The sequence below is a fragment of the Vicugna pacos genome, chromosome 8 (assembly GCF_048564905.1).
Source record: "Vicugna pacos chromosome 8, VicPac4, whole genome shotgun sequence".
Taxonomy (NCBI): Eukaryota; Metazoa; Chordata; class Mammalia; order Artiodactyla; family Camelidae; genus Vicugna; species Vicugna pacos.
Window position 1 is genome coordinate 10,055,860 of NC_132994.1, and position 19,437 is coordinate 10,075,296.

A 19,437-nucleotide genomic window follows, 5' to 3' on the forward strand; every position below is an offset into this window, starting at 1 on the left:
CAATTGCTTCTTGAAGTTTCTCCCACTTTATCCTAGTTTCCAATCTATTTTTTTCCCTTCAGCCCCTCCCTGGGAGGAAGTGAGAAGAGTGACTAGAACGAAGTCACCGACTCTTACTTGGGGTGATGAAGATGCAGCAATAGTAACAGTAAATGGCCAGAACATCCCTTCTCTTTCCCTCTTTCACTAACAAAACAAAACAGACATGTGATAAGCTAGAAAGAATCCAAGAACTTCCTATTGTTGTAGGCACCTTGGTGTCCGGGAGGGTATCATTGAGGATTTCGTTGAGGAGTGTGTCTTCAGGAGGGAGAGGGAGGGGCCCAAGCGAGACACTGGCAACGTCTGTGGAAATATAAAAAGTACAGGCACGAAAATGAGACTGAAGCAGTTTAAATTAGAAGAAGGTCACAATGTCACATGCTTTTTCTGTCACTCTGGAAATTACAGAAGGGGTTAGGTGCACTCTGAACTCATTTTCTTTTAAGCTCATGTAGATACATTCTTGAGCAAAAGATAACTCATACTCTTGATCCCACTTAAATTCCTCATTACTCCTTTCCAGGACCCAAATCTGATGCTCCCCTAGATGTGTTAACAGTTAAATGGTTTTGCCTCATGAGATCTGGTCAATTTTTCTTTTTGTGACTATATAAAGGACACATAGGTACATTATCTTGAATTTGTTTGTTTGAAAAGATTGGTAACGATTGCCTCCAAGATGTAGGATGGTGAGTGATTTGGTTTTGCCTTTGTTCTTTTCTATATTTTCCAAGATTTATGCTATGAATTTAAATTATTTTAGAAGGTTAGAAATACAAGTTAGTTTTAAGAAAGTGCATTATAAACTGGGTCAACTTCAACCGAGGATTGCTTTTCAAATAACATGCTTTCATGATGATTTGAATTAAAGTTCAGAGGCAGATGAAATGAGGTGATCTAAGCTTACCTGCTGAAAACAGAGGGGTTCCACCAGGCTCCCCTAATGTCTCCTCTGTGGATATTTCTTCTTTTCTGTTAACACAATAGAAGATTAAAAAAAGGGGAAGTGAAAAGGAACATCATGACAATAGAGGGAATGTATTTAAATTTGCCTATACTCAATAGACTTGAAAATTACAGAAAAAGTATATTTTAAAACTGAGTCTACCTATTTTTTTTAATTACACAAGCAATCTTCAAATATATTCATTGAAAAATAATTCAGCCCCTGCCACTAAAATGATTATGTTTGGCTCCTGGGTTTTTCATAAGCATCTTGGCTTTTCATGGTCCTGGGGAGCATTTCCATAATAGGCAGAGATGGTTTTGGGAGCCTGATGTTTTATAGTCCTATATGCTCCAACTGTGTCCTTGACATCAAAGAGAATAGATGACGTGATCTATGACCGAAATATTCTTGCTAAAAAATCTCAGACCTTCAAATCTGCAAATTCAGAGAGTCATTAAGATAGATACTTTATCTCATTAAGTAACTCTTGTGGTTACGGTAATGAGAAATAGATAGATTTCTGGACAATGCTGGTATATTAAATCCCTATTCTGGACAGAATCATTGCCTGCAGTGGTAACCAGCCAGGGAGTCGTGGGTAGGTTTACAGTACCAGGGAGAGTCAGTGTGGACGATATCCAAGGGCAGGTCCAAGGTTATGGTTACAGAGCTGTCTGCATGTGATATTGGCCCATTCCAGCACACTTGATTTAGAAAGGAGTAGCTGTAGTGGTATCTATTGAAGCTCCCTGAAAGATTTCTCAGTATAAGCTATTGGGTCTCAAAGGATTGTGTCTGTGTTTGTACAATATAGTTATGGTTAAGTGTATGACCCAAATAGCGGCTCATGACAATGGAAGACCAAAGGGAATGGCCACGTCCTCCCTTGTTGCAGAGTTATCTAGATTGGCCAGAGTCAATGGGACCACCTGCATATTTCTGCCATACTTGCTTCTAGCCAAAGTGCTAATAAGACTAACATACAGGATATAGCGATCAGCCTTGTGTGGGCTCTGACCGTCAGCAGTAAACATGGATGGTTATATTGGTGCCCACAAGCTAAATGCAGACTCAGACTCTGCAGTGGAATTTGGAATTATTTAATTGTTTTCGCTGGTATTATGCTGTGTGCTTAGCGGTTTTTATGGAGATTATATTTAGTAAACACTCATGATAGCAAACATCACATTATTTGTAATTTAGACAATTCTCTTTCTTGTTTAGTACTTTATAGATGTTTGCTTATAGCCAGGTATCCTTCCCCCAGAATTACGGAGGGGATGGCTCTAACCCTGGTATACCTGTTTTACGTTGCTGTAAAAGACAAAACACCCAAGAAGAGTAGTTACTGAAATGCTGGCTACTATACTAGATACAAGCCAACAGCCCCCCTCCACGCAGGGATGATTCTGCCACTTCACTGGTGACTGAAATCATCACTGAGGAGCCAGAGTCTGGGGAGCTGGCCCACTGGGTTCTTCCACTGGCTTTAAATCTGCTTTTTTCATTTTGTTGATTTATTTATTTAGGTGGGGAGAGTTAATCAGGTTTATTTATTTACTTATTTATTTGTTTGTTAACAGAGGGACTGGGGATTGAACCCAGGACCTTCTGCATGCTAAGCGTTCACTCTACCACTGAGCTGTACCACCCCCACCATTAGCTTTTAATTCAAATTCATTTGAAACTGGCAGCTTTGTGGGCTAATTAGGTGAGAAAAGTTTTGGACGAAAAGACAGGGTTCCCCCGCCCTTTCCTTTTCTTTCTCTTTTTTTTAAAAAGACAACTTGGTAACCAAAGATAATGTAAATGTTTGTCTCTTATTGCTTCTTTCTTTTAGCAATGCTGGCAGGCACGGGAGTGGATGGAAAGAGTCTGTATCTTTCTCTTTCTGGCTTGGGCAATTGTTTCCTGTAATTTTTAATGTTTCCCTATCAAGTCTTTACATTCTGTTGAATATTTTTCTTGTGCATGACCTCAGTTTTGCCTTCTTTATCTTTGAACATGGAGGAGTCAGTAAGTATCATCCTGTATTTAAATCAGAAGAGTCAATATCTCTGTGTCTTGTGAGCAAAATGAATACTCTAGTAGCAAAATTTTCCTGAATCACATTATTCCTTCTGGCAATAACTTTTTAAAATGTAAAAGTGTGGCTAGATATACATAGCAAGATCTATTACATGCCATAAATGTATGAGGACTTTGCTCATATATTCTGGCAGTTGGTGGAGAAATATAAAATAGTTCCTGCCCTGGAGGAGTTTATACTCTCACAGGGAAGCAGGGTAGAGCAAGAAAGTGAAATACAGATGTAAGTGCCAAAGAGAGTACAAGATTCAAAGCAGGGAGAGATTGTTGGAGGCTCAAGTGGGCTGTTCAGACATCACGGGGAGGCGGGACCCTCCTGGGTGTTGAAAGGAGAGCAGCATTTGGGTGGGTGGAGTGGGGAAGGCAGGTTCTCCAGGAGAGGGAAGGGTCCAGGTCAGAGTCTGGGGTGAGTAGGGTGCAGACTGGGCGCAGTGAGGAAGGGACGTGGTGGCAGCGGCAGGGCCCTGATTCATGGGGCAAAGTTAGGAACATTAGGGGGCGAAGGACCCTGATGAATTAGTTTGGCCTCTTTCTCAGTGAAGGTCTTGACCGGGAACAGATGGTTCACTCAGCAGGGCAGTTTAATAAAGGCATTACTTACTTACTAAGTCGTGGGAAGAGTGCAAGAGCAATCAGAAGGGTGAGTGCAGAGCCCAGGGCTGGAAACAGCAAGGTGCTAAAAGCTCTCCTCTTCCCAGAGAGGTGAGAGGATGGAGCAGCTACCTCCAACCAGGGACAGAGAAGGCTCTGTGGAAAGAGAGGGCTGCCCTGCAGGAGGTGGGCTGAAGCTGATGCAGGCCGATAGCCCTGGAAGACTTTGCAGGCTGGGGGCGCGAGAAGAAGACACATGCGCTCACCTCACTCTGCTCCCTCCCTCTGATCTCCCGCTCACCACTGGCTGGCTCTTCCCGGAAGTTTGCGGCCAGGGGATGCTCTGGAGTCAGTCCCTCTGGCTCAGCGCTCTGTGCACAGAGCAGGTAGAGAAGGGTGGGGAGTGGATACTCAGAAGGGGGAGAGGAAGATGTGGGAACTTCTCAGAAAGCCTTTGCACAAGGCACAATGTAAAAGCAATATCTCAGACTTATTACTCCAGCAGCGCTGATGCAAGTTAAGGAGGGGAAGAGGTTAGAGGCAGGGAAATCTGTTAGGGAGATCAGTTTTGACGTTTTTCACAGCGTAAATTAATAAGGTCCTGGACCAAGTTTTGGCAAAGGGAATTGAAATGAAGGAACAAATGTGAAAAGCATCGTAAAGATTGTCAGTAATTCGTACAGCCTAATTTGTCTCCCTCTTTGCAGTATTATTATTTTGAGATTCAGATTGCCAAATGCTGTAAGATGTATGTAATTTGCGAGTTTAGAGTTTGGCAACAGCATCTCTCTTCTTTAATCATTTTATTGAACGCGCTTTTCCTTTCCTTTTTTTTTTTGTATTTCGATTTTCTTATTTGATATTCAGTTCCTGTTGAAGACAGCTCAGTGCTTCAGTAATTTAGTTTGAGAAATACTAACACTTTACAGAATACCAAGTGAGTCCAAAATTCAGGTTCCTCTCTGACTGCATTCAATATTTTCCTGAGGTAGCTAACATGTTTCCATAACTTCTAAAAATTAAACTATTTTAATTGCTCTATATCTTATCAGTTAAAAAACACATTAGGTACTTATTACATAGTAACACATTCATTTTATCTGCAAATATCGTGCAAATATCTATCTCAATCTATACAGTCTATCCATTTTTCTCTTTTATGTAGTTTATCTTCAGCACAATACATGCATAGATTATCTGTCAGAATAACCTACATGGGTCTTGTTTGGTAGTTAGATAAATGGAGGCACTGAGCAGATAGGTGGAGGAGAGGGAAGATGGTCCGGAAAATGGTGTTACGCCCGCCTCCAGCATAAAGAAGGGACTTTACTTCGTCTAACTGAGTGCCAGCCCCCCCCCCCAAAAAGGTAAAACCCGACAGCCACAACTGCTTGTTAGCGAGAAGGACTTGACCACACAGGACCCAGCGCTCGTTGTAATATAATTAACATTGTGTTTTAGGCCCCTCTATGGGTTTGTCTGTGTGCATCACGGGTAAGGACATGCGCAAAAGGGGACGAGCATGACTAAGCGCTCCAGGGACAAGAGCCGTCAATCAATCAGGAGACCACCTCTGAGCGAACAACGTGTAAGAGAAGGGGCAGAGACCACTGCTTTTCCCCTTTGGATGAACCTGCCTCCCATTCTTGGAGATGTACTTTTCTTTTCCTAAATAAATCCTTTAAAATCTTTCGCTACACAACGCTCAGTCTCCTGTCTATAATCTTATCTTCCTGGTATGACAAGAACTGGGGTCTTTTTTTCTTTTCCTTTGGGGTAGCAGTCTCAGTGGCTGAAATAATACAAAGCACAATAGCTCAGTCTCACTCCCTCGTGTGATCTTTCAAAAGACAAGAGCACACCACACTCTATTTTGGGTACTTACCTCTCAAGGAAGTTTCTCTGTTTTATTCTCTGCAGAAAGATAAAAAGTAATTTTACCAAGAGATAATGCCAGCTGGGGAGCTAAAGTCTATTTTCATCCCCGTTTCCCTTGAACTTCACTTCAAACTGCCTCTCCAATGCTATTTTGCAGAAAGAAGATTCCTGTTGGCCTTATCCAATCTCTCTAAGCATTACTTCAACCAACTCTTATGCTGGGGAAACCATTTCAAAAGGAGCAAGGGCTGGAGGCCTGGGAGCTCTTTGGCCTGGGTTCTAAACACACCGTGTCTTTAAGCTCACCTCCTGAAGAAGATCCCGGTGTTCCTGGGAGTTGCTGAAATTTTGGCCGATGTCAAAGAGGCAGAAGGTCTCCTGCTGGCAGATGCTGACCCAGTCCTGGTATTCCCCCGTGTCAGGGATGCGATCCAGAAAGATCCGATATGCCTCCCACACGGCTTCCTGACACACTGCAAGGCAGCGCCCGGAGGAGGGGTAAGTGGTCACATCCTCAGAAGATTAGCAGTTTGCTTCTCCCAACCCAAGCACAAGCTTAAACATGGAATGCTCTGCCTTGGCTTATGTCGATGCACTAGTTCACCATCCACAAAGATGAATTCATTTAGCAAATATTTCTAGAGCCCTTATGTGTGCCATGGAGAAAAATAAAAGAAGGAGATAGGAATGTGTGTGCATGTGTCTGTGTGTAAGACTACTATTTATAGTAGGATGGTGGAGGAAGACCTCATTGAACAGTTTGGGAAAAGTCCCCAAGGCTGGAGGCTGCTGGGAGCATCAGAGAGACAGCAAGGAGGTCACTGTGGCCGGAGGGAGGCTGAGAGTAACAGAGGATGAAGACAGGAAGACATGGTGGGGGTCCCACAGGCTGTGTCGGGATGGTAGACTAGTAGTCTTCAAACTGGGGCACAGGTACCTGGCTGGATTTGCAGGCTTTCCAAGGGGTAGACAGATGCATGGACAGCTTTAAGAGAATCAATTTCTAGGTCTCGGCTTTCCTATGATGCTTTCCTAAAATTGGTCTGCCTGAGGACACAGCTTTCCTTTCTCACTTGCCCTTCGGCCATCACTCTTCTCCCATCCATCCATCCCTGGTCTCACTGAGGCACAGTGCTCCTAAGTTGTCACACGAAGGGAAGGTTTGAAATGGTTGTGCTGGAGGTTAAGAAAGGGAGTGAACTTAGTCGAGGATAACACACAGTTTTTGTGAAGTAGGGCAGTTTCTGATTCTTTGCTTTCAACACATTAGAAGAAGTCCTAATGGAGTCAACAGCTGATAGATCATTAAAAATAATGATGGCAGACCGTGATGTGATTGTTAGTGCGAAATGCTGCAGGGACTTAAAGACTAAGCATCTCACTATAACAAAGCTCCATCTGTTCCCATCTGCTAATTTATGTAACACGTTTTCTCAGCATTTAAGTGAAACTAAGTAAAAGAGGGATGAAATTGATATTAAATCCTGTCTCATTTTAACAATACATAACATAAATAATAAGTCATGGCACATGAGCTCCTAGAGGAACAGAACCAAAGCCACCCCATCGATCCAGAGGCAGAAGCAGGCGGAGCTTAAGCTACAGGCCCTTCGTTTAAACTGGTCCCTTTCCAAAGCCTTGTCCCTAATTTTGGGTTTATAAATGTTAGAACCCCAAATCGATATCTGATCTTATACCCATCTGTCAACAAAAAATTAGAAAATTTTGTCAAATCTTTATCTATATGCTTTCATCAATTATATAGTAAAATAATTATAAATGCAACTGAATCCACAAGAAATTTCTTTGTACACATAAAGCCTGCAGTCATAGGAAATAAGTAAAAAAAATGAAATTTCAATTTATGTACCTATTTTTGTTCCTGAGGAGTATTTGAGAGCAACCCCTAGCAGACTTGCAGTATGACATAAATTAGATGAAGATAAGACTCAGCAGTGGGAAGTGGGGTGAAAACGTGGGTGTGTGGAGAACAGGGGGCCCCGTTACATCACCAGCTGTCAGGAAGAGCTTGTTCCTGAATTTGTAAAGAGTATTTGATGGAAAGTATTGAGCGTCCACGGTAGATTCCACGGTACACACAAGAATGCTCTGATTCCTGTTTATTTTCGGTATCAATATTTACAGCTCACCAAAAGTTACATCTTCTCCAGTTACTTAAGCTTATGATGAAAAACTTTAGATGTCAACTGAAAAGCATGCAAGAGGGCACACAATCTAAAAATTATTTGAGGGATTAAGTTAGGAAAAAAAATTAGATGACTTTGGTTGTAAGCAATGATAATCTGTTGATTTTTACCTCTGGAAGAATAGGGAGCAGGAGCTGACATCATCTGACTTTCTATAGAAAACCCTGTGACTGCCGTGTAGAGAAGAGGGGTCATGGGGAGGAACATGGTGTGAGAGGACCAGTTCAGAGACTTGCCTCCCTCACTCCCCACTTGGTCTATGTCTGGATTTCTCTTAGCTTTCTAAGAGGGAAAGAGAATTCCAGGCCAACAGAAGCTCAGGTCGTTCACTAGCAGCAGCATGACCAGAGCCCACAGAGCCAGGAGTGGGTGCAATGTGCCGTCCAGTTTTCCACATTTGGGCTCTGCGTTCCCTGGGGTTCTTCCTACATCCTCAAAGAGCCCTGAGTGAGACATTCAGCAGAAAGGCTGAGGCTCTGTGGTCAGATTTCAAGCAAGTGTGAGAAGACTGGGGAGCCAAGGCTCTGGTTTCTCCAAAATCCTTGTGGCAATCCTCCTCAGTGGATTGGAGAAGGGTGGTGCAGAACAATAAACCAAAAGGTGAGAAAAATCCAACTTTTCAGAGGTTTTCAGGCTCCTCTCAGCCCCGAGAGCCTTTGATGCCTCAGCATTCAAGGTTTTTTTTGATGTTCTCTCCTTAAGGATGGATGACTCTCGCAGTGGGTCATGGGCTGGTGCTCCTGTCTCCGGATCACAGAAGGATTCTGTGCCTCCTGCTTTTTGCTGAGCTTCCAGGAGGCCAGAAAAATGACATCAGAGGAGTCACCAAAAAACCTGCCCCTCCAACATAGTCTAAAGAAAAGACCCCACGCCCCAACCTTCTGATCCCTGTAAACTACCATGTCCCCAGGAACAATGCTTCAAGCAGCTTCAGACCTTCATGTTTCAGGGAGAACACTCTCTCAGAGCCTTTGTGAAAAGTAGATTTTAATGGGAATGAGGGTCTTATGTGTCCCTGAGGTGGGAGAAGGGGTGGCAGGCAATAGAGCAGGACATCTTACAAGATGCGGATTATGAAGTCAGTCTGGTGCAGGGTCTGAGTATCTGCATTTCTAGTAAGTGCGCGGGTGATGTGGTGCTTCGGCCTGTGAACAGCACTTCGAGCAGCAGGAACTAGGACTCCCTGCATCTTTAACTGTCTCTAGGTCACACGTTAACGTGAAAGAAAGATTGCCTTCGGAAAGAGAGGGGAGAGACGGAGGGAGAGGGAGAGGAAGAGACATGGGAAGGGGTGAAGTCGTGGAAGGACTCACAAAGGACTCCGAAAGGACGCAGGCACCAAGGAGGCAGTTGGTCTGGGTGGGAGCTCAGGGTTCTGCCTGGGGAACTGCCAGACACAACCTTGACTCTCTCTGTGCTTCCTGACGAACGTGTTTATGATTCTATCAGGAACTCAGAACTTTCGTGCTTGTGTTGCTTGAAGCATTGGGAAAAGAAATAGCCTAGTATTCCATTTGATTTGAGGAATGTGGGCGCTGTCTCCCCTAAGTTTGAAAGAGGTTAACAGATCATTTTGTAAAAGCAGCTATGAGAAGAATAAGCAGGTTACTCTGTCAAAGAAACCCTGCTTTGTAGCTGTGTCTTCCGTCTAATTTTTTTGTGAACCAATTTGTTCAACTTAAGAAACCCAAACTGATGAGAAATAAAATTTCCTATCACCAGTGGCAGCCGTAAAGTTAATGGGCTGTCGTTGCTGTGGGGAGAAAAACAGTGGCTTGTTTCACCCAGGGAAGCAAGAATGAACGAGGCAAACCTAATTAAGAATAAAGAGCTAAGAATAAAATTCAGAGCTAAAAATTTGGTTGCGGCAATAAATAGTCTATTTACAAATATCTGTGATGAATTCTATCCGTGGATGTCATAAAGAATTAGAAGTTACACGAAGATAGTTAGCAATAGCTCTGTTGATATACAATGTAATGCATATACTATTATATATTTATATTTCTATCTGTTAACAAATAACATGAAATTGACCGGTGCCATTAACTGATCAATGTGTAGGCACATCCAAAATGAATAATTTACGTGTAGTGCTCTTTTTTTTTTGTTTTGTTTTCCCAATGACCTCTTTGCATCCTGTATCCATCAAGCAGCATTTATTGAGAAACTGCTCTGCAGAGGTGCTGGGTAGGACCTTAGAATATTAACATAGCTCACTCGACTTTCTATAATTAGAGTCCCCCTTCTGACTCTGATCCAGGACTTATTTCTCTGTGGGTGTGGCTTCTGTCAGAAAGCAAGTTTCTCTTTACTTCCATAAAATAAGACGTATGAGGAACTTAGGGCTTGCTGTTTCTGATACTGTTAGTTAATTATGCCTCCCAGACCCAGTAAGAGCACCCCAGATTAATTCAACCCCCGCACATCTATAGATGGAAATGCTTAAGAATTTGGTGAAGTGGTTTTCAGTTGTCACGTGCCACACATCACAGGCTAGAACTGAACCAGCTCGCTTGAGTCGATAGGCTTGAAATAGAGCAGGTGACTGTGCTTTTTGGAATGGAAGCGCACCTATCATGATCGAGGTGGAAATCAGTAAACCTCTTCAACTTTCACATGTAAGGTGAATTGAGTTTAGGACTCAGCCAGACAAGACACTTTGCATTTTTGGAGCTACCTGGGGGAATTTATTAGCAGCTACCAAAGATTCTTCTTTGTTGTTTAAAGAAGCAGCCATGGGAGTTTCTTCATCCATGGGAAGTGGACAGCCACTGACGGCTGTGGTGTGACCGAACGCCACAGTGATTTCTGGGAATGCTGTAAGAGTCCTGTGATGCTGTCTCGGGGTGAAAAACTGCACCGTAACTCTGCTGGAAACCACAGTAATTGTGTCGTAAATCCGTTAACCCCTCTGCATTATATCTTGGTAAGCACTGCTCATTTGCACCTCTTCTGCACTCAGATGTGCCTCCGAGTTTCCCAGCATCAGACGTTATTGTTGGATCGGCAATGAACTACTTAAATTTATCAAGTGTGCTGGGGAGGGTACAGCTCAGTAGTAGAGCGCATGCTTAGCAGGCACGAGGTCCTGGGCTCAATCCCCAGTACCTCCATCCAAAAATAAATAAAACAAAAATAAATAAACAAACATAATTACCCCCCACCCCCAAAAGACAGGAGAGAGGATGTGGATTGTGATGTGGAAAAGTAAAATCTTAAGTCATAAATCAGCTCTAATTCCTGACACGGCAGTCCTCCTGTGCTTCTTACTTCATAGCAACAGGAGAATTCAATACTGGGCTTCGGCAAGGATGCAAAAAAGAGGTTAAACCTGGAGGCCAAGGCTTTCTGGTGACTTGTTAAACACCCTGATGGTTCTGTGTAACACAGGACATGGTTTTCAAACATTTTAGAGTGCATCTCTTCCACAGCTCTGAATGTGTGTTATCCAAAACTCTCAGATCGGTTGGCTGATTTTTATAACTCTTCATGACTGAATGAGAGAATCTGGAAGTTCTGGGCTGAAGACAGCTTCAGGATGGATGAAAGGGAAGGATGAAAAGGACAAAAGGCTGAACAGCCTTACCTCTCAGTCTATAATAAACTTGAAGACTGGCTAAAATCTGTTTCATGGATTCTTGTGGACAGACTTTAATCCCAGTTGGGAAAAATGCTGATCTTTTGGTTCGATGCTTTGCCAAATCGAATATTCGTCTCATGGTTGACATTTTGTGCATTTTTGCCGTCTTTTCAGTTGTTTTGATTCTCAGGGCATTGTCTATGTCTTTAGTTTCAGAACGGTATATTTTAATGGAGAGATCTGTAAAAGAAAGATTGATTTCCTGGTGAATATAGATATTTGTGTGTGACAAGTGAAACACTTGATAAATGGGTGGAAAAAACCCTAAAAGTTAGAATCCTCTGCTTTCTGAAAGTGCACTTTGGTGCAACTGCCAAATGTGATATTCCAATGACAAAGCATTTGCAGAAATCAGGGAATAGCAGAATGAGCTGATCAAGTGTGTGTGTGTGTGTGTGTGTTTTAAACCAACTTCTTGAATCATCTTGCCTTTAGGAACTGCCAAATGTTGAAATCATTTCCCACACATCTCTCTAAAAATCACTCTCCACTTAGCACTCAAGCCTCCCGAGAGATGCCTCTTTTGATAGACATTATAATTCAAGTGGGGAGTGATGGAGCATTCTGGTACCCAGAGGTATGCTCTTGATGACAAAGTGGAGTGCTTCTAAAAACCTATGGGAAAAAAATGCAGCAAAACACCCTTCCTGCCTATTAGCTGCAGCCCTGGGGTTCCTACGTGGGTGGGACTCCGGGGGTGGCAATATGGTGGAAAGTGATTTGGGGCAAGGAATGCCTTTGAGTTTCATTTACAGAGCAAGCTTGATATTTTATGTGGAGTGGTGAGCGGAGGGATGAAGGGGGAGGTCAAAGAGAGGGGGTTGGCAGAGGGTTTAACTCTCGGAGCCATTCACCCTCCTGGCACTGTGGAGTCTGTTAGGGATAGATCTGGACTTCACTTTTTGTGCACCTCTTATAAAAATAACTTATGTTCACTGAGTACTTTTTTATTTTGAATTTTTTTTCATATGCATTATCTCAAATCGCTCTCACAAAAGCTCTACTGTATAGATGAAAAATACTGTTTTTCTTGTTTACCACCCAGTGGGGCACTGAGGCTTAGAGGCGTCAAAGTGTGATAACAGCGTGGCCAGATCGCCATTCCTCCTCTCCCACACTGTCTCTTTCCTGTTAGCCATTCTACCATTTAAGAAAGGAATTATTGATGAGCAGTCGGGACCACTCACTATGGCACCTTGGGACCACTCTCTATGGCACCTTGGGACCACTCTCTATGGCACCTTGGGGCCACAAGCAGGTGGCTTACAGAGATTTATGTTCTCATTTACTAAAAAAGAAGGCTCTCCAACCCCTGTCTTCTGAAATGTGGTACAGACCAGGGGATCAAGCAGAAATCCAAGTAGGTGGCTGCAGAGCAACTCAAATCCTGCTGCAAAGCATAAAAATTCCCCCTTCCTTGGGGGATGGGGGTGTGTGGACAGCGTCTGGGTGGGATCACCTATTCGCTGTCACTTTGAGGAGGCTCAGAATTTATCGTTTGTGGACTTTTGAAAGATGGCCATTCTGGTCTTGGGCAGTGATGCTTTCTTAGGAATCTCCAGAAAAGAAGGAGCTGAGAGATTCATTTGCTCACCCAGGCACACACCAGAGCAATATATCATAATCTCTGCAACACAGGCTTCAGCAACTTTTATTTTTTTTTCCCCAAAGACCAATTTAATCTAGAAATTCTTTTTTTTTTTTTAAATTGAAGTATAGCTGATTTACAATGCTGTGTTAGTTTCTGGTGTAGAGCATAGTGTTTCAGTCATACTTATACATATACATACATATTTTTCTTCATTATTGGTTATTACAAGTTACTGATTTTAGTTCCCTGTGCTATACCATAGAACCTTGTTTATCTATTTTATATATAGTAGTTTTTATCTGCTAATCTGAAACTCATAATTTATCCCTCCCCATCCCCTTCCCCCTTTGGTAACCATAAGTTTGTTTTCTGTCTGTGAGTCTGTTTCTGTTTTGTAAGGAAGTTTATTTGTCTCCTTTTTTTAGATTCCACATATAAGTGGTATCATGTGATATTTGTCTTTCTCCATCCGACTTACTTCACTTAGTATGGTAGTCTCTAAGGCCATCCATGTTGTTGCAAATGGCATTATTTCATCCTTTTTTATGGTTGAGTAGTATTCCATCACACACGTATCTCACAACTTTTTTATACAATTATTTGTCGATACATTTAGGTTGCTTCCATGTCTTGGCTATTGTAAATAGTGCTGCTATGAACACTGGGGTGCATGTAGCTATTTGAATTAGAGTTTCCTCTAATATATGCCTAGGAGTGGGATGGCTGGATCATATGGTAACTTTTTTTAGTTTTTAAAGGAATCTCCATACTGTTTTCCACAGTGGCTGCACCAAACTACATTCCCACCAACAGTGTAGGAGGGTTCCCTGTTCTCCATAACCTCTCCAGCATTTGTCATTTGTGGACTTTAGAAAGATGGCCATTCTGACTGGTGCGAGGCGATACCTCACTGTAGTTCTGATGTATATTTATCTGATAATTAGCTAGACTGAGCATTTTTTCATGTGCCTGTTGGCCATCTGTATAGGCATCGGGACCTTTTGAAGGTCTCCAGGTGATTCCAATATGCATACATGTTTGGGAACCACTGTTTTGTGAATCTATAAGGAAACCTTCAGCTGAAGAGTTAAGATAATCCACCTCAAACTGGCTTAACCAACAAGGAAGTTATTGTCACACCTAAAGGAAGCTAAAGGTAAGAAATGCCTGGTGAAGTATAGCCCTGGTTCTGCCTTCTGCCACCCACTCATTCTCCTTACTCAGTCCTCTCAGGTGGTGACTTTATCCATAGGCTGGCTTCCACCAAATTAAACACGCCTGCCCTCATACATGTTGAAAATAGCCTTTCCCTAAAGTATGGCTGATCTATGCCATGTGCTTGGACAAATACCAGTTGCCAAGCTGTTTGGCTTGAGCTGAGTGGTCACAGGGCAGGGGCCTGGGTTACCCTGAGCCGCTCATCCTAACTCACTTGTATCTTTATTGCATTTACTGGTTCGCCGTATCCATCAGATGCCTAGGGTGTTTCAGGCCCAGTGCGGTAGACAGAGGTGAGTTAGGTGAATAAATGTCATGGAACTCCTGTGTAGTGCTTGCTTTCTCCTGCCTTGCACAACATTTGTCATAAGTATACTAATTCCCTGCTTTAGGCTGCAAATACCTTTGGATTTGCAAATACCTAGACTTTCAGACTTTAAGTATCTCTCTTTTATAATCCTATCCTCTTCCCAAGTCACATCGGTGCTTGCCTAGCACAATGTTTCGTACACAATAGATATGCAATATAAATTCATTAAGTGAATTAATGAAAAATTCCTGTGGATATAGTCATGGGTCTTTTATAATATATGCAATGAGTTAGATTCGATTTAGAAACCATTAGACCATGAAAAATAGCATCACAGTTCTGTCCACCTACGTTATTGCAACCTCCCTTAAAAATTTCTCCTCCTCTCTGCAGTGTCTAAAGTCTGAGGCTTTGGATACAGTCATCTTATTAAAGATAATATCCTAGGTGAAAAGACAAATAAAAACTTCCTTCATGAATCAAAACCAAAAGAACAGAAAGGAGATGGCTTATACACAGAGAATAACTTAGTGACGTCAGTGTCCCCAGAATCTTTCAATTTATCCAAGAGTAAATAAACAAATAATAAATGGAGCCAATTAAAAACATAAGTCTCAATGGGAAAGAATATTAATGTCGCCTGGCTCTTTAGGAAGGCAAGCCCTCCACTCTCTTGCCCCCTAATTATTGTATATGACAGGCACAACCATAACTAGGGTGAAATCCAATTCTTTGGCTTCTCCTCACCTGCATCCTCATAGCTGAACATGGCTGTAGAAGAACAACCATCAAGGCTCAGTTTAAATTTAGGATCTTTCTGACTGGATAAAGAAGTTGTGGTATATTTATACAATGGAATACTACTCAGCCATAAAAATGCCATTTGCAGCAACATGGATGGAACTAGAGATTGTCTAAGTGAAATAAGCCAGAAAGAGAAAGAAAAATATCATACGATACCACTTATATGTGGAATCTAAAAAAAAAAAAAAGGGACAGTATAAACTCATCTACAAAACAGAAACAGACTGGCAGACATAGCAAACAATCTTATGGTTATTGGGGAAAGGGGGAGGGAAGGGATAAATCTGGGAGTTTGAGATTTACAACTGTTAGCCACTATACATAAAAATAGATTTAAAAAGTTTCTTCTGTAGAGCACAGGGAATGATGTTCAGTATATTGTAATAATCTTTAATGAAAAAGAATATGAAAACGAATATATGTATGTATATACATGACTGGGACATTGTGCTGTACACAGAAATGGACACATTGTAACTGACTGTACTTAAATAAAAACAAATTTAGGATCTTTAAACAATATCACACAGCTTTTCCCTGGTCCATTGAAATTCTCTCTTGGAGAACTACACACATCTTTTCTCAGATTTCCTGTACTTCTTGCTGGTGCTCGCTCTCAGCTGATAACCTTGCTTCGCATTTTGTTGAGAGCTGGAGGAACCAGAAGATAGCTTTTCAAATTTCCAGCACTGCCTCTGCTCAATGGCGGCATCTGCACGCAGACACTCTGCTTTCCCTCCTGTGACTATTTGGTGTCTGGTCTGCGCGCCTGTGTAAGGCCAGTTCCTTTACTTACGCACTAGATCCCAGCCCCTTCATCTGTCAGGGACGTCCTTCCAGATGCTCTCCTTTCATTCACCTGCATAATTGCTTTCTCTCTTTCTACTGGACTGTTCCGATCAGCCTACAAACCCACTATTATTTTCCCCTTCTATTTTAAAGATTCTTTCTTGATACCGTTTTCCCTCTAGTCATTGACCCATTTTTCCATTTACACGTAGAGCAAAACCCTTTGAAAGATCTGAATTGACCTCTTTTCTTAAAATAAAGCAGGGTCCTGTATGAGTGAGGATGCATTCCTCTGATATCACGTGCAAAGCTCCCAGCATTTCCCTCCTTCATTCTCTCCTCTCTTTCCCTTCCTTCTTCTTCTCCTTTTTTTTTTTTTTCTTCCCATTTTGATGTTTGCAGTGTGCTGGAAGAGCCTGGTGCATTCAACATGCTATTGTGACCCTTCACCAGAAGGTGTCGCTATGCAACACATAATACCCTGACAACTGACCATCGGAAAATCGAACGCCAATAACTACTTCTTTGGAATTGTATGTGTTGAGTATTGACATTAATTGATGGGGCGGCGGTGAGGGTGGCGGTGATTTTGCACCAAAACAGACCATTTGAGGAAGGGCCGATGGTGGGATGCACTCCCATGGAGCTGGGAGTGTCTCCTGAAAGATGGGAAATAGCTGGGTGGGAAGGAAGGCAGTGTGTCCACAGCAGGGCAGCTTTCAGCTGGTGAGGAAGGTGGTCGACCCTGCAGATGTAAACTGCAGTTTAGGGGAGGTTATAGCTCAGTGGTAGAGTGTGTGCTTGGCGTGCACAAGGTCCTGGGTTCAATCCCCAGCACCTCCGTTTAAACAAACTAAACAAACAAACCTAATTAACCACCCTCCCCCCACAACGAACAAACAAACAAAATAATTAAAATAAAATAAATTGCGATTTAAATTAACTTTCTTTAACCATTCAGTCTGGAGCTGACCCAGATCCCATCACCCAAGGTAACTATGACAAGTTTGGAAATGTTCAAATGTATATAGAAAGGGAGATGAATGAAACAATCATTGGATTCAAACAGTGAATTCAAACACTACACTATCCTAAGAAAAAGTCAAATCTGGCCAAGGGTGGAGGGGCAGGAGAGGCAGGAGAGGCAGCTCTGAAATACTGGGCTTTCGACCGAAGTCATTTATTGTGTTGAAATTGCATTGCCTGAGCATTGCCTACACCTGTCTTCTAGTTAATGTGAAGGCTGGCCCTTTAGTCAAAAGTGTCTTTTCTGCTCTAGGGTCTAGGCTGGTGGCCACATGGCCTTGATGTTGACTGGCATTCCAGTCACATCACTGACAAGTTTATTTTTTTTTTCTTTCCTGTACTGAGGTTGGCCTCCAGTCATAGATTGCTTACAAAATTTCCATTTCAGGGCTCAGCCTTGCTCATGATTTGGTCCCTTTCTTCCTTATGTATTCAAGTGCCTCCTTATCAACCTGTCTGGACCACTCTTCACCAGACACTCTCTTCTAAGAGAAATAATTTCTAGCCATCTAACCCTGCAGGCTTACAATCTAGGATTACTGTACACATACAGTGACGATAACAGACAACAGGAAAAGAAGAATGGGGCTTTCACGGCAGCATCATTATGAGAGAAACGGCCACTGGTATAAGCACTTAGCGAACCCATTATGTTTTCCTAAGAGAAAAGGCTGCAGTGTCCTAATGAATGAATTAACAGGAAGTGGAGACGAAAGTTACTGGAAGTCCTATAGAGCAAAAAATCTCCATTTGAAGAACGGAGCTCCACAGAGAGAAAGTGGATAACAGTCAGGACCAAATCAATGACTGGAAGGTTTTAAAAATAATAATTTAATCTTGCATATGCTTTCTGGACCTTCCCCGAAAAAGAGTGAGCAGTTGCAGCCTTTATGCTCAGCTTGTTTGTGATCTGTTACATCCCAGTCCACCCCGTACTTTAGTAGAAATGCTCATTTACCCACCTGAATTTTTTTCTCTGAAGAGCAAGGGCAACTAAATATACATCCTGCTCAACATGCCTGAACCTGCTTCAGAAATTATGCGGATATACCGAGCACCTTGTTTAATGCTGTTCCAGAAAATTGCATGGATTTTAAGCACACTGTCTTCTGCATAGTCAAGTGGAGAACACCAGAGCTTCTACATCTTGTTTCCCCACCTCTCTTCCTACGTGTAGTTCCCAACAGACTTCCTTGATGCCAACCGGTGCAGCAAGCATGTTGGAGTAAATGACAGAAAAGAGGACCATCGAAGTTAAACTCCACTGATTTTCTTTGAGGAAATAATACGAAGCGAATAAACTCTCACAATAGCATGCAGACTGATTACCAGTGATGGAGGGGATGGCTGCCACACCACTGCCTTCTCTGAGGCTTGGATGCCATCACAGCCTCCCTTACCGCCACCACTGGCATATTGTTCAGCAACATGGCTCCCTGCAGAGGATGAAAATCAATGCTGTCTTCTCTCAAAGAATCAGAGCAGTTGCGTTATTTTTCTTCTTATCGTGAAAGTCAGGTTTAGCTGTTGCATTTGCTATGTCAGAAGGAAAGGATAAGGCCAGTGGAAAACCTTTACAAGAAATAAAATTGCCATGTTCTGTTTCCTTTTCTTTTAAAAAAATTATTTATTTATTATTTTTTTTTTCACTGGAGGTACTGGGGATTGAACCCAGGACCTCATGCATGCTAAGCATATGCTCTATCACTGAGCTATACTCTCCCCTTGCCATCTTCTATTTTCTATTCTATTATAGATTTATGTATATATATATGTATTGAGTCCAACTTCCACCTCACTGCACTTAAAAAAAAAAGAGGAAGAAGCTAGTATTCAGGTGAGATGCTGAGAAGTTTTGCTGAGGGCATATGCAGGTTGGTGAGAACTGATGTTGAAGGGAGAAGTAGAAAAGAGAATGGGGGTGGTCTCTTTTGTGTCCAGGGGACACATGTAACATGGAGGGGACAAGTAGGAGTCTAGCAGGACCGTGTCCTTAACTGTACATAGAACAGAAATGTGTGCCCTCTCCCCACCCTCTTCATGGGGAGGGTGTTGCGAAGGCAGGGAGTGTTCTCAAGCAAGACTGGCCTCTCTGTGTCCTGAGAGAGGAGAGAAACAGACTGCGGCATTTGTCATTGGGTGGCCTGAAGGTCTCAACCACACCGCCTCCATCTAAGGCAAGGAATCGCTTCATGAGGCAGTCTGTTGGCTGAGACCCATCCACAGCCGCCTGCTGGTTCCAGAGGCACTGCTCTCGCTGCGATTCCAGACCCATGGCAATGCCCTTGGCTCTCACGTGCC

The 19,437-nt window shown here is 42.6% G+C and overlaps 1 protein-coding gene and 1 non-coding gene across 2 annotated transcripts in view; one reads left to right on the top strand and one right to left on the bottom strand.

The window, feature by feature from the left end:
- IMPG1 (interphotoreceptor matrix proteoglycan 1) overlaps positions 1–19,437 on the bottom strand; it is a 99,018-nt gene that overhangs the window by 64,624 nt on the left and 14,957 nt on the right. Inside the window, exons 2-5 of the mRNA XM_072966279.1 lie at positions 5,855–6,021; positions 5,556–5,584; positions 950–1,014; positions 235–345 (exon numbers count right to left, since the gene is read on the bottom strand). Coding sequence (XP_072822380.1) covers positions 235–345; positions 950–1,014; positions 5,556–5,584; positions 5,855–6,021 — 372 coding nt within the window. The remainder of the gene's footprint in view (positions 1–234; positions 346–949; positions 1,015–5,555; positions 5,585–5,854; positions 6,022–19,437) is intronic.
- TRNAA-GGC (transfer RNA alanine (anticodon GGC)) lies at positions 16,881–16,953 on the top strand. The gene has a single exon. It is a non-coding gene; the product is annotated as a tRNA-Ala (tRNA).